The 15,835-nt window shown below is 43.8% G+C and overlaps 1 protein-coding gene across 12 annotated transcripts in view; it reads right to left on the bottom strand.

The window, feature by feature from the left end:
• The window catches only part of LOC123925575 (AP2-associated protein kinase 1), a 172,342-nt gene extending 156,768 nt beyond the window's left edge, over window positions 1-15,574 (bottom strand). For 3 of the 12 annotated variants that reach the window (XM_045978904.1, XM_045978905.1, XM_045978907.1), the window contains exons 1-2: window positions 15,401-15,572; window positions 14,715-15,111 (exon numbers count right to left, since the gene is read on the bottom strand). In XM_045978904.1, the coding sequence (XP_045834860.1) occupies window positions 14,715-14,877 (163 nt within the window). In that variant the 5' untranslated portion in view covers window positions 14,878-15,111; window positions 15,401-15,572. Of the gene's footprint in view, window positions 1-14,714; window positions 15,112-15,400 lie in introns of all 12 variants that reach the window. The other 9 variants (XM_045978906.1, XM_045978909.1, XM_045978901.1 and 6 more) reach the window with 6 other exon arrangements.
• Between the last annotated feature and the right edge of the window lie 261 nt (window positions 15,575-15,835).

Genomic DNA, 15,835 nt, shown 5'->3' with positions numbered 1-15,835 from the left:
TCACTAATCATCAGGAAAATGCAAATCAAAACAAAACCACAATGAGATATTATCTTATACTTATATTATTATCTTATATTATCTTATTATATTATCTTATTTGTCAGAATGGCTAAAATAATAATTAAAAAATAACAAATAAATGCTGGCGAGGATATGGAGAAAAAGAAACCTTTGTGCACTGTTGGTGGGAATGTAAATTGGTGCAGCCACAGTGGAAAATAGAACGGAGGGTCCTCAAAAAATTAAAAAAAGAAATACCCTATGATCCAGTAATTCCACTAGCAGGGATTTACTCAAAGAAAACAAAAATAATAGTTCAAAAAGATATATGCACCCCTGTTCATCGCAACATTATTTACAACAGCTAAGATACGGAAGAAACCCTAGTGTCCATCAACAGATAAATGGATAAAAAAGACGTGGTATATATATAAAATGTAGTATGACTCCACCATAGAAAAAATGAGATCTTGCCATTTGCAACAGCACAGATGGACCTAAAGGGTATTATGCTAAGTGAATAAGTCAGACAGAGAAAGACAAATACCACCTGATCTCACTTATAAGGGGAATCTGGAAAACAAAACAAATGAACAAAGAAACAAACAAACAAACAGACTCTTAAATACAAAGAGCAAGCTGGTAGTTGCCAGGCAGGTGGTGGGCAGGGGGTGAAATAGATAAAGGGGATCAAGAGGTACAAACTTCCAGTTATAAAATAAATAAATCACAAAGATGAGAAGTACAGCATAGGAAATATAGCCAATGATATGCTAGGTGACAGGTGGTGACTACACTTACTGTGATGAGCACTGAGTAATGCACAGAATTGTTGAATCACTATGTTGTACACCTGAAACTAATATAACACTGTAATTATGTTATACGTCAGTAAAAAAATTACTCAATTAACTTTAAAAATAGATTTTAATATATTTTTCTACCCAAGTACTTACCCCCTTCCTTCCCTCTCACTTTATTTCCTTCCTTCCTTTTGCATTTCCTTTGTTCTTTTTTTCCCTTGCATCCCTCATTTCTTCCTTTCTATCTTTAAAAAAAAAAAAAGGACATTCCAGGCAAAAGAACCAGCCATGCCTAAGATACCAAAGAGGAAACAACGTTCAGTGCTCAAAAGAGATGAAGGGGATTCGCTGTGGCTGAAGAGCACAGAGGACTGGATTTTGGTGGAGAGAGAGAGAAGCCTTAGAAGGGGTTAGCAGGTCAGAGTGAGGAGTTTGGATTTTACTCCCGGTGTGCTTCTCTTCCTCTACCGACCCTTAGCCCGTTTCTCTCTTCTTCCACATGGTCTCCCTGTGAGATCTCATTCCATTTCACTTTTCATTAATTTCATGTGGTTTCAGGACAACACTCACCAAACCTTTCTCTAAAATCCAGGCCAGTCCTATCCTCCAGTGTCCTAAACCGTACCCACCCTTGGATTTTCACTGGTGCTTTACGCTAAAAAGTCCCAAACTAAAGTCATTCTCTTTCCCTCATACACTGTTCTTTCTTCATTTTGTTAACACCATTATCAACCCAGTCACTTAAGCCAGACGCCCAAGCTTCAAGCTAGCTTCCTCTCACCTCCAACATCTAATTAACAACATCAATTTTTCAAGTTTAAAGGAGAGATAGGGAAGAAGGTAAATAGAAAAGGAATGGAATCTTTTGCCTCCACTAATGACACTTCCCAGTGCAGCTCATACACAAGCGAAGGTTAACAACCCATCTCAGGAATGTTGTCCTAGTCCCAGCTACACAAGTCTATATAACACTTCAACCTAACCAACCCACGCCACTGTCCCTCTCAAACAGTCTCAAGAGAGACTACAGAACTTAAAAATCATGTCTTCCAGTTAGAAGGTATCTCTGAGACTACCTAGTGATCTCCATATTTATACAAGGAAAAACACACAGAAGGTTAAGTCACGTGTCCCAGATCAGTGAGAGAGACTACACAATCTATTTCACTTACCTTGTATAGTTATTTGTTCATATGAGCTAAACCTTGAACCAGAACTTGCATATACAGACTTGGGCATTATTCTATCATATCCCCTTAAAATCACTCCAAAATTGCTGGGTAAGCCACTTATATGACCCATTTTATATTATTAACATAACATATTAATAATCTAAAACTATGTTTTTAAAAGAGGAATACTTCATTTTCTGAGAACATCTACATTTTCCCAAATTGACTTTTTTTAAGTGAATTCTCATCATTGGTCAGAGAGCCACCAAGACCTGATCTTTCAACAAGGTCACAGAACTCAAAGGGCAAACCACTGGGCAAGATTTACTGATGATCCCCCTTTTCACTGCTTCTCTCTGAAAGTAACAAGAACAGGGAGAAATAAGTGCCTATCTATGTTCTAAGAGCTACATACAGTGATCAATTTTAGGTACCACCTCTCTAGACTCAATTTATAACCAAGCTGCTGTGCTGTATTTATGAACATTTTAAAAACAAGATTCTCAGGCACCTGGGTGGCACAGTCGGTTAAACACCCAGCTCTTGGTTTCAGCTCGGATCATGATCTTGGGGTCTGGGGTTGAGCCCTGCATCAGGCTCCAAACTCAGGGTGGTGTCTGCTTGAGATTCTTTCTCTCCTTCTCCCTTTGCCCTTCCCGCTTGTGCTGTTTCTCTCTCTCCCTAAATAAATATTTCAGAAACAAAACAAAACCATATTCTCTCTGATAAACTTAAGTCTCATGTCCTCCCTTCCCTCAACCTGGGAAGACTACAATATACCTCTTAAGAGGGTATACCACCACTCCCCATTCTCTTTGGGTACCTCCTTTCCTCGCTAGACCTGGGGATAGTCTGTGCTTTTTCAAATTATATATTCCTTTCCCATGTCCTTTGCTCCCCGTAAGTTGAAAATCACTGTCCTAATTTACTGCAGGCCAACAACCACCACGGGCTAGAAAATTAATGCATGCCTCGCTTAAAGACAAATTTTAGTTACTTCTGAGTTTTTGATTCTTGACCTAACCTTCTCCATCTTCACAATATAGACAAATAGTTTGAGTTCCTTTATGTAGTTAAGATACTTATCTTTGCATCTCTACTTTTGAGATTGATCAAATTAGGTATCCGTAATCGAATACAATCAATAAAGATACTTCCATGATTTTCTGGAAGGTGTTCTACTTTGCTTTGAATTTTTGTTATTTTTCAACTTTGCCAAAAACCTACAAGATTTGGTTGTAATAAGCTCAACACTTCAGATCTATTATACTACAGGAATAGGAATAGGGAGGTCTGTATATCTCACATTTGTTTGGCCTGTAGTGCCTACCCAGTAAATCTGAATTAGTATTGATTTACTATATTATTTCTTCAGTTAATTTATTCCCCAGTACTTACTGTTGCATTGTTCAAATGTAAGAGTCCTGAACTGGATACAAAATAAACCTAAGGTTTACATCCTGCTTCCTAAGGATTATCTAACACTTGAAAGTAGTTACAAATGAAATAGATAAACAGGAAAACAAAACTTTGAGATTATGGACCCAAAGTGCCAACAAAGGCAGCAAGAATGACAAGCAACCACAAGACAACAGGATAGACTGTGAAGTACAGAGGTTAGGTAGGATTCAGGTAGGTGGGCAGGGCGGGGGAGTGGATCCCAGGTAGAGGGAACACTGTGGTAAAGCAGTGGAAAGAACTAAATCCATGGTACAAGGGAGAGGAGGAGGGCATAGGACTGAATGAAGCAGACAACTTGTGTTAGAGCACAAGAATTTGAAGCTGGATAGGCAGCTGGGATCAGGCGTTCCTCAGGGGCAGAAAGGCCCTTCATACTAATAATAACATGAAAGGTTGGGGAAATTTTCCTGCTTTCAAGCAGGAAAAAAAATCAAAACCACAATATTTCTCTAAGATTCCTTCTCTTTTCCTTATTCCTCAACTATATCTATCTATCTACAGAGTACAGCATTCATTTAAACAATTTGAGTTCCTTTATAAAGTTACTTTTTTTTAAAGATTTTATTTATTTATTTGACACAGAGAGAGAGATCAGAAGTAGGCAGAAAGGCAGACAGGCAGAGAGAGAAGGAGGCAGGCTCCCTGCTGAGCAGAGAGCCCGATGTAGGGCTCCATCCCAGGACTCTGAGATCATGACCTGAGCCGAAGGCAGAGGCTCAACCCACTGAGCCACCCAGGCGCCCCAATACTTTTTTTTTTTTAGGATTTTTATTTATTTGCCAGAGAGAGACACAACGAGAGAGGGAACACAAGCAGGGGGAGTAGAAGAGGGAGAAGCAGGCTTCTTCCTTCCCTACCGAGCAGGGAGTCCGATGTGGGGTTCGATCCCAGAACCCTGGGATCATGACCTGAGCCGAAGACAGGTGCCCCTAGTTAAAATACTTACAACTTGCATTTCTACTTTTGAGATTGAGAGATGTATGTGTATATGTATGTGTGTGTGTGTGTGTGTGTGTATATATATATATTTCTCCAAGACACTAACTTCACCAGGTTATACACACAGCAAAACAAATATTACCTGATAAAAACAAAATTCATGCACTCACATACTAAGTTACCATTTACAGACTGCTAACTATATGCTAGGCATTATGCTAAGCACTTTGCATAATTTCATCTAATCCTTACACCCACCCACAGTATTATCCGTATTTTATAAATGAAGCCAGGATCTTCATTGACCAACATCACAGGTCAAGGATTCAGGCCAAGGGCTGCCTAGTTCCAACTCCCATGCTTTTAAACCACTGCACATGGGACTAACCTCAGAAGTCTTTAAGGAGAACATCACAGTGCTTCCATTTTTCTGGGGCACAGGGGACAGACAGCAGGTTTTCCTCAATCACTGCTGAGTTACCCCTTCTGCTCAAACCAAGATTATACATAGCTGAAAGGTCAGATGGAATTATTTCTCCCAGCACTGCCAAATCCCCACCACTGAGATGCACAGGCTTCTAAAAACAGTCGAGGACAAAGGTCTGAGGAACGGAGCAAAGCAAGGGGAAACTAAACAAATCTCACAACCCAGTAGGATAATCAGCACTTTCTGAACCAACAAGATTCACTGACCAGGGAAAAAGATGAGTTGGGGGAACTGCAGGAGACTCGCCGGCTCTAAATGTTGCTCAAGCCTCAATCCTCCAAGAGAAGCCCAACGGATGAGGCCAGAGTCCTTTTTTCTTGTTCCGAAGGGTAATAGTCTCTATTTTGTTCTCAAAGTCATGCTCTGTACCAGAGGGACAATAATCTCTCTCTCACCCTAAAGGTCCCAGTACAATAGCTGTAAGCATCCTCAAAAACAGGCAGCAACAAAATGACACGGCATCATATTGCTTTTTCCAGGATTCAAGTCCTAGATGAAAGGCATCATTATTTACGATCATTATAATTACAAATGATAATCTAACATCAATGCTATGCTTGGCCTTCTATGATAATAATATAGGGATGCCATAAACTATTTCATCCAATTATCTCTCGGCTCTTCAGAAATCAGGAATAACAAAGCTTCAGCTGGCATTGCCATCCGCTGTCTGCCAAGGTTAACTCATAGCCCAAGGAGAAAACTGACCAGTTCGGGCTGATTCACTCACAGCAGGCCCTAAGTGAAACTCCAGATTTTCACTCTTTCAACTTTGTTCCGACTTGAGGAATTCTCTCTGCCAAGGCGAAAGCATCACTCAGAAGGACTCCTCTTCCCTAACAATCGTCCATAACTCACAAGAAGAACGGAGATTGTTTAAAGTATACATAATACACTAAAAATAAAGACAGCAGCCTAGCAATACTAAAGATACTGGAGTGGGGGGGAAGGAGGCACAAAATGCTGCAGCCTGGACTGCTGAGGAAATCACATGGAATCAAAAGGCTTTTTTACTTTGGGTATACGCACAGAACATATGATTTATTTATGCAGGCAATTTTGTTCCTCAAAAGAAACCAAAAATGTTGCAATACTCACTTCAACTTTGCTAAGAATATAACATATGCAAACGTGCAGAACTAGACATGTTCCCGAAAACAAGGTTACTCGAAGAAGGGGTTCCAGAGAAAACTCCGTTAAGAACAATCCACCTTCAGTGTTTCCTAACCATTTCAGTCCTCACTGGTCTCCTTCCCCTCAACACCTCCAGAATTGAGAGACTAGACCACACACCCTTTTGGAGGGTGCCTTTGTTTCATGTGCATTGCTCACATTATGTCAACAAGGAGGGCAGGAGCCAATCTTCCATTATTTCTCTGTATGCCACAGCATCACAGAACTGAAAATACCGTAGATGCTCAGTTATCCTTGCGGCTCCTGGCTGGCAGGCCAAGCTGTCTCTTCTGCACTCTGCATTACACATAACTACGCCCTCTCGTTTCATGGTCGTAACATCCCTACAGAGGCAGGAAGGACAGTTACTACAAATGAGGAACCAGTGGCTCACACTGGTTAAATGAGTTCCCAAAGCCACACCAGCAAATAGTAGTCAAAGAACTTGAACCCAATATCCCTAATTGCAAGTGCTAGACTCTTCCTGAAAATTCTTTGTGCAAAGGATTATCAACATCTTCTCTCACAACATTCTGATTTTTAATAACTCGTCCCAGCTGAACCTTCCTATAAGCAATTCAAGTCAGAAAATGCTTCCACAATACTTTTGGGTTGCTCAGATAGGAGCAATGAGAATACAAGAATTGTTTCAAGTTCATACTCCATGTTCAGCCAGCAGTAGAGCACAGTGACAACGCCCTCGGCCAGAGCCTACAAAGAACTTACCATTCTATCTCCTGTAGTTCACTAGTTCACTTCCGGAAGAAGCCATTTTATACAGAAAATGACATGAAGATTTTTAACCGCAACAGGTTAAACAGAAAGATTGTTGGCTCACTGATTCTGAGAAAATGAATTTAAAAACTAAGTGATTGGCCTAATGTCAGATGAGACCCTTCTGAGCCATCCCTGACTCCTCTCTTTCCCCAATAACGGTCAACACATCATGTACCACCTTGGCACAACCGACATTTTGGGCCGCGGAAGTCTTTGTTGTGGTAGGGAGGGAGGACTACTGGGTACGCTGTAGGATGCTTAGCAGACTCCTCGGCCTATACCCCCTAGATGCCAGTATTACTTCCCACCCTGGAACAATAAAAAATGTCTCCAGACATTACAAAATGTCACCTGGAGGTAACTGCTCCTGGTTAAGAACCACTGGTCTAGACCAGTAGTCTCCAAAGAGAGGTACACAAAACAGTCCACTGGGGAAGGCAAATATATAGATGAGACTCTCCACTTACATTAATTATCTTAAAAAAATAAGACTTTCTCTTTATTAATATTTACTAGATGGCCCAACACTAGTGTTCCCATCCGGTCTCTATGTCAGCCCCGGTCTCATACGAATCTAATGGAATAAGGAAAGAATAGAAGCTCCTTAGCACAGGCTGACATGGAATGAAATGTATTACAGTTCATGTGTTTGGTTAAGTAGATTTACTGATCACATTTGTTTTAAATGAATTAACCCTCATAAAGCAAACAAGGGGCTCAAAAAGATTCCTGCAAAGATACCTTAGATTAAAGATAGCATACATGAACAACAAAAATATGGCAGTGCCTCATTTCTATTCCGGTGTACTTTTTTATTAAAGATTTTATTTACTTATTTGAAAGAGAGAGTGCACGCAAGTGAGTGCATGCACAAGCAAGGGCAGCAGCAGGCAGAAGGAAAGGGAGAAGCAGGCTCCCCGCTAAGCAGAGAGCCAGATGGCTCCATCCCACCTGACCTGAAGGCAGAAGCTTAACCGACTGAGCCACCCAGGCGTCCTTCCTGGTGTAGTTTTCATCGGTCACATTATGATATAGAAATAATTAAAATCTAACAAGATATGACAAGAAATGCACCAAAACCTATCCAGAGGGCTTAAAATACAGATTTGCATCTCCTATCATAAAAGATGAACTTCATTTTAAGTATATACTGTGCCTTCAGATATTAGCTAATGAGAGCAGGACAGGCACATAATGTATAAACAAAAAGGCATACATCCAATGAAGGGATTAAATGTTTAACTGAGAAAAGGAGACCTCACTGGTCTCCTTCCCCTCAACACCTCCAGAATTGAGAGACTACACCACACACCCTTTTGGAGGGTGCCTTTGTTTCATGTGCATTGCTCATGTTATGTCAACAAGAGGGCAGGAGCCAATCTTCCATTATTTCTCTAAATAATGACATTTAGATAGTGCCATTCCATGCAAAAAGTTCAGCGAACATTGCTCTAAACCAACACCAATAGAACTTTCTGTGATGATGAAATATTTTCTATCTGTGCTGTCCAAAATTGTAGGTCCTAACCACATGTGGCTAATAAGCAAATGAAAAGTGGCTAGTGTGCCTGAAGAATTAAAGTTGAATTTTAATTTTGGTAACTTAAATTTAAACAGCCATATGTGGCTGTGGCTACTTTATGGGACAGCATAGCCCTGGACCATTGGTAGATTATGTTATCTCAAAACATAAAGCTCCCAGCAGGCAGTGCACTTTCCTGCTTTTTTGTCTTTGGCCATGGTATTCTCTCTGCCTTGAATGTTCTCTCAACCTTGTCCATCTAGTAATAAATTCTTATTCTTGAAGGCCTACCTCAAATAACACCTTTCTTTAGCTTTCCTGACTACTCCTGACCCCACAGAATTAATTGCTGCCTCAGGTCTGTTGCCCTCCCCCTTTTATAACCTTCTACTCCCACACTTAGAGCTACTGGCTCCGACATCTGAAGTTCTGGCATTGGAGTTCCTCAAGGCAGTGTCTTATTTATCACTGGCTGATGTCCAGGACATGGTGAGTGCTCAGTAATGGTTACTGGATACAGTAATGAATGGACCAACAAACCCTGATCACCCTGTTTAGACTGCAGTGCTCCTTCCACCATACAAAAAAACAAACAAACAAACAAAAAAAAAAAACAAAAAACCACCACCAACAACAAACTCCAGAAAAGCGGACTGAAGGCTACTCTTTGCTACTTCACAGTGCCAGATGCTACTTCAATAGACAATACCATTTCTATTATTACCATTGCTTGGCTCCTTCAGATGCATATGTCACAGTTATTTCTTCAGCAGGCTTGAAAAGAATTTAGCCTTTGAAGAGCACAAAATGAAGGTACTTGGTGGCGGTAGCCCCTCTCTGAGGGTCACCTTTCAAATACTGCCATGACTGCTCTGATGCAGTCATGGCTCACGGATCCCGGATTAACGTTTGTCAAGTTTTCCTGTGTACTCTACATGCAGCTTTAGCTACTCAGGTACAAGTGGATGCCTCCCCTCATCCCCTCCCACTCAAAACCCACGTGGAACTGTTTCTCTTTATCATCTTGCATTGAATGAGTATGACTTTGTTAGAAAGACCAAAGGCAAGGCTTTGGCCATGCAATTGCTTATTCTGGATTTCATTTCTGAATTCTAGATTTGGCTATATTTAGCAAAGCTAAAACCGTCATCGTGCCCGAAGCCAGGAAGAAGACACCATTCACAAGCCACCCCCTGAAAATCTGCAGTTGCCACTAAAAAACCAGACTTCCCAGCAGGCAAAGACATCTGAGGTGGGAGGGATCAAATTGGTGTTTGCGTCAGAGAAGACCTCAGGTGCTCAGAACCAACCTCTCTGCCTGGCACTTAAGCTCTCCATAATCTTATTGCCTCTTTTTTTCTCTCCAACCTACCTTCTGCTCTGGTCACATATCCTCACTCTCTCCCCCGTCCACTCCTTTCTGTAACACTGGTCATCCCACTCTCCCACCTGCTTCTCCTTCAAGCTTCTTGCCTCTCACTGAAACTTCCAGATGGCTTCCCTGCCCCCAAACATTACCCCTCCACCCTTGCCCCACAATTAGCATAGGGCTGAGGCACAGAGGGTAGAAGGGCAAGCTGAGAGCTAATCAGTAGTTACTCGAAAGACCCAGGGCTACCAAAGAAAGTGAGCAGCAAGTCAACAGCCAGGGAACAAATGTAAAAGAATTCCCTTCTACCATTCCTTGTCCTTCTTTCCTTGCCTCTTCTTTCTGGAAGGGAAACTGGTACTAACCCAGATGATATCGCTAGACAGTCTCTCTGAACTCATCATACTGTTTCACCACTACGCTCTTGCATATGCTAACTCTCTCTGCTGGGAAGGCCTTGGGTAACCCTCACCTGGACCATCTGCTGGGCAATTTCCATTCCTGTTCAAACCACACTTCATCTATAAACCCTGGTCCCCAGGCCCTTCCTCTTTATCACCTCCTGACATCTTTTTATCATCTACTATACACCAAGGGCCATGCCAAGTGCTGGACACTGATCTTAGGGTTATTTGTTGGTCTATGAGCTCCTTAAGAGCCAGGCCCATGCCCTATTCATCTTAGTAATTCTGGACTCTAATGCAGTGCCTGCCACAAAGAAAGTCTAACGAACAGTAACTAAATGAACACATGTGCTTATCAATACCAACACAAAGTAATCATATGCTACATATGTGTACACAGACATACATACATGTATACATATGTTTGTCTTAGGTGTTTAAACCTCACTACCTTGTGATGTTGGTAGAAAAAAAATTTAAGTTTACTGGTACAGAAACTCACTCAGTAGTTCTCATTAAGTCTAAACCTAGATTTCCTCAGTGGAAGGAAACTGCTCTGATGGGGCACGTGGTCCACCTTATATAGGGCTGATGCAGTTCTGGAAAGTGGTCTTGGCCACAGCAGGTATTCAAGAAACATTCACTGTTTAAAGCGTAGACATAAGGCCTCATATAGCTAAGGACAAATAACACAAGTACAGCTCTTCAGTCCTTCTCTGAGCATTGCTCCAATTTTCCCCTTGAGCTCATTCCAGAAGCTTAACCAAATCTTCCCTTGATATCACACGCCCATGACCTCAGACATGATTAGGAAGTCATCGTGGCATCCTCACTGAGGAAGCTAGAGAAGATACCCACCTCTACACCCAGCCTGGAGGTAGCCATATCCCCTAAACTCGTGGTCTAGAGACTTTACTTCCCCCGAACAAGCCCCAGTGCCCAGTGAACAGTCAGTGAAAGCAGGCGAGCAGAGCTGATACTGATGGAGAGAGGGCAGCCCACGCATTCTCCTGTCTTACTCCAGCACCTCTCCCTCGGTGTTCTTGCACTCCTCACTATAAAGCATAGACTGATACCCATTTTAGAGAAATAGGGATGACAGGTGGGATGTGGTGCTAAAGAGTCTGTGTTTAAAACCCACCCTCCCCTTGGGCACCTGGGTGGCTCAGTGGGGTTAAGCCTCTGCCTTCAGCTCAGGTCATGATCTCAGGATCCTGGGATCAAGTCCCACATGGGGCTCTCTGCTCAGCAGGGAGCCTGCTTCCTCCTCTCTCTCTGCCTGCCTCTCTGCCTACTTGTGATCTCTGTCAAATAAATAAATAAAATCTTAAAATAAATAAATAAATAAATAAATAAAACAAACCCACCCTCCCCAGACCGTCTGGTCACTGCCCTGGCAACTCAATGCACAACTGTCATCATCCTTGGACAACTCTGGCTGGGACTGGTGGTTAGGTCCACACCTGGGGATTCAAAGAGAAAAAGGTGCAGGAAGGAACATGGTCACCCAAAACATGTTGACCCTTTAAGGAGCTAGTGAGGCTTCTGGAGAAAAATATCTGACTCTGTCCACCCACCATGGGGAAAAGGATTGTTGCAGATTGCTATAGCCAAACCAACCTTCACATTCCCCCCCCCCACTTCCCCTTAACTATATATAGGATAAAATGTTGCTGGCAAATAATGGCTACCACTCATTGAACACCTGAAAAATAATTCACATTCATTGCCTCATTCGATCTTTGTGACCACGCCAAAGGAGAGGGGTTTTCGATCTTTAGCTTGCGTCAGAATCTCTCCAGAAATCTGTTCAAGCCCCACCCTCGTGGTTTATAGGGTGAGGCCTAATTTGCATCCCTAACAACCTTCCCTATGATGCTGATGCTCCTGATCCAGGACTCCACGCTCTAAGAACCACTGCCATAGGGAAATAGATTCAGGAGAGATTTGAAATGTCTTATCCAAGGTTTCACAGCTAGGAAAGGACAGATGCAGAATTCGAACCCCGATCTGCCTGACTGTATAGAGACAGTGCTGGTAACCATGGTATACTGTATGTGTGAATATGTGCCTTCGTCTTACCAAGTGCGCTGGCAGTTCCTTAAAGGCAGGCATCACCCTTTAGATCTCCCTATTATGCCTCTCAGAACTTAGTAGTACCTTTTTATTTAGTAAATGCTACATATAGCTATATACCTTTAAGAGCCACAAATTCAAACTCACTTATAGTCAAAGAATTTAAAGAGAGCAGTATGACCAGACCCAATTTTACAGGAGACTCTCTCCTGCTGCTCTGAGTCTTGGTCCATGCTATCTCCACACCTGCATAACTCCTACTCACTCTCTGGTCAGTCGCTTCCTGCAGAAAGCAATTCTTGGATGTCTAAAACTGGGGGCCACTGCACCCTAAGCTTGTCTCCACGACAGCACATATCACTCTATTCTAACGGGCTGTTTTCCATCTCTCAGCATAGTCTGTAAACTATAGCATCTAGTTTTATGTCATATCCCCAGGGCCTAGCACAGTGCCTGGCACATCATAAATATGCCACGACTGCTTGATGAATGAATAAACGCATGCAGAGCTGCAAGTTCTTAATTCCATTTAAAATATCATAATGCATGATGTTTAGTTCTCAGGGATGAATCCCAGGGAAGAGGAAGATAGCCTAGTTAACAAAGACCAACTTTGCCTTTTCTCTCCCCCATCATTCAGATTCTGAGAACAGGCACTGCTTAGGGTAGCACCAACTACAATAAGACAATATTCCAGCTGAACAAAATGCTCCTGGGCTATAAGGTCAGCAGAAGCCATTCAGAGAGAAGGAAAGAGCTCTGTGCCCCCTCATTCCTCCTGATTTCTCTCTCACATACTCCTCCATTTCTCCATCCCACTGCAGTTAAGGGCTTTGGCACAGGGATGAAAGACACAGATCAGACTCAAGGGTGCAGATCTGGCAGCGGGCACAGAATCATCTCCCATCCTGCACCAAAGCCCACAAGGAAAGATCCAGAGGGACAGTGACTCAGGCCCCGGATTAAGTCCAGCTAGAGCAGTGCTGAGAATGGAAAAGAGCAAGAATTTCACAAGGACATTAATTGTCAGATCTTTTTTTTTTTGTTAAGCGTTTTTAAAGTAAAGGCTTTCACCCTAACCCCAGAAAAATGGGCCCAAGTTGAACCCAGTACTTGCACAAGCTGAGAGCCAAACACAGCTTCTTCTTCATCTCAACCCACATGCCTGCAACAATCACCATGACAGGCATCTCCCAGGCCCAGGTTAGGACCTTTGCTTTAACCTGAGCTTGCAAAAAGGTTCCTTCTCCAGCTTATAAACTGTCCACCCCAAAACCACCATGTTGACCTAACAGAAGCCTCTCCCTTCCCCCATCCCCTCTCAGCAGTAACACAACCTACAGCAGGTTGGCCCCGTCCAATTAGTTTGAATAGCTTCATCCCAAGGAAATTGCTGCTTTTATTAAAAATAAAAGCACACAGGCAGGCAATGGGCTGTGAAAAGTATGAGTCTGGCGTAATTATGAAGGTCGAGGTTAAGGTTACCAAAAGATACATGCAAAGATTTCCAGAAAGCCTGGGGGATAAAAATATATATTTACATATCTATAGATATACAAATGAACACACATGGAGAGAATTTACACAGCAGGTCTAAATAATATCTTCTCCAATTGAGGAAAAACAAAAATCAGATGCCACTCTCAAGTAATTCTTTTGGCTAAAAAATAAAAATAACTAAAACAGGAGGCAGAGGGGCCTAGTAGACTGGTTTCAAAATAACCACATTCATCTCGTGTAATTTCTGTTATCTTGGCTACATCCTGGGGACCTGATTATAGTTCAGTCAGGAAACAAAACCAGTCAAATCCACCAAGAGCCTTGGCTCTTAGAAAAACATATTCCCATTCTGTGAAAATCCTCTCTTCCTCCAATGCCTGCTCCTGGGAGTGGGAAAGTTGGGTAGAAGGAGAAACCCCTCTCTCTTCTTTTTTTTTAAAAGATTTATTTATTTGACAGAGAGAAATCACAAGAGAGGCAGGCAGAGAGAGAGGAAGGGAAGCAGGCTCTCCGCTGAGCAGAGAGCCCGATGTGGGACTCTATCCCAGGACCCCGAGACCTGAGCTGAAGGCAGCGGCTTAACCCACTGAGCCACGGAGGCGCCCCCGCCCTTAAGGCTACTCCACCTCCACCCTTCAGCCCTCACACCACAATTTCAAGTTTAAGAAAGATGACAAGCCCAGCACCCTACATTTGATGTGAAGCTTTACACTTCCACACATACGTTTTCTCATCTGATCCTTATAATTCAGTGAGGCAGACAAGAATTGGCTTGCCAATTTTTAAAGAAATAAAATAAAAGGGCACCGAGGTAAGCAATTTCCAGCAACGTCCTTCCACCCCACAAACCCTATCACTTCCAAATCTCAGTTTTAAATTTCTCAAGGACAATGATTCACTGAGCAAGGGGAGGGGGAAGGGAGGGTCAATTGGTCAAAACCCATTCATACACTGAACAACTAGAAACCAGTCTTGCTGCATCAGCATAAGATTTTAATTCACGGCACACTGAAAGAGTCCCACCATACCTTCCGCCAACACCTCGTCCACAGTGACCTGCTGTCGCCCAATGCCAAAGACCCTTCCGATGTAGCCACTGCCCAGGCCCGAGGTGCTGCCCCCACCTCCGCTGGAGCCGGAGCCCAGGCCAGAGCCGCCCTGCTCTCGCCGGGAGTCGAAAAACTTCTTCATCTTGCGAATAGGAAGCAGTAAAGCAAAATACCGACGGTTTCTGGATTTTTTTTTTTTTTTTTTTTTTAAGAAAACAAGAGATCCAAGGATTTCTTCTCGGATTTCAGCTCGGAGAGGAGCCACCCGAATCCGGCCGTGGGGGTGGGGGCTGAGGGAGGATGCTTATAGGAATATGCGTGTCAATCGCGCCGCGGTCCCCTCCTCCTCAAGAGAGCGATTCGTGTAAGTTTAAACCTGTGATGACAGAAGAGAGAGAGGATGAATCAGTAACACACTTACGAATTCAACCGCTGAGTCCTAGAGAGAGCGAAAGCCATCATCCCGGGGAAACGCTCCGTGCATTTGCCTAGCAAGAAAAACCCTGGGGCTGAAAACCCGGCAGAGCCCGGGACGCCCTGTGCCCGCGGCTCGGAAAAAGGAAGGATTCGACCGCCTCGGCCAGCGCCGACCGAGCCGGACACTGCCTCCCCCTCCTCCCGGGTCTCCCCGCCGCCCCAAAAGGCAGCATCCCGGCAGCACCCACTTGAGACGGCTCGGCGGCTGGCGCCCAGCTACCAGCCCTGCAACATTGTCACGGCCGCCGGGCCGGCCTGCGACGCGGAGAAGAGGCGGCGCTGCAGCAAGAGCCGGGGCCGCGTTAGGCGCCCGCCCGCCCGCCAGCTGATCCCCGGAGCGCCCAGAGGAGACTGACCCGCCGCCCCTCCCCCGCGCGCGCTCCCGCCCGGCTCCATCCACCCAACCAGGAAGTGAACCGCCGCCGGAAGTGCCTCTCGGGACGGCGCGGCGACGGGCCGAAGCCCTCCTGTTGCTGCCGCTCAGTCGCGACAGACGAGAAGGAGTCGTCGGAGAGAAGGGGACCCGGGAGGGGGGTGTCTCAGTGTGGAAAGAGTTTTGGAAAAGAACTTTTATCGCCCGGCCCGCATGGCACCATGGGAAAGGTAGTTCGGCGAAACCAGCG

This window comes from Meles meles, chromosome 15 (genome assembly GCF_922984935.1).
Source record: "Meles meles chromosome 15, mMelMel3.1 paternal haplotype, whole genome shotgun sequence".
Lineage (NCBI taxonomy): Eukaryota > Metazoa > Chordata > Mammalia > Carnivora > Mustelidae > Meles > Meles meles.
Note: the sequence above shows the minus strand (reverse complement) of the source record. Positions and strands in the feature narration are given on the sequence as shown.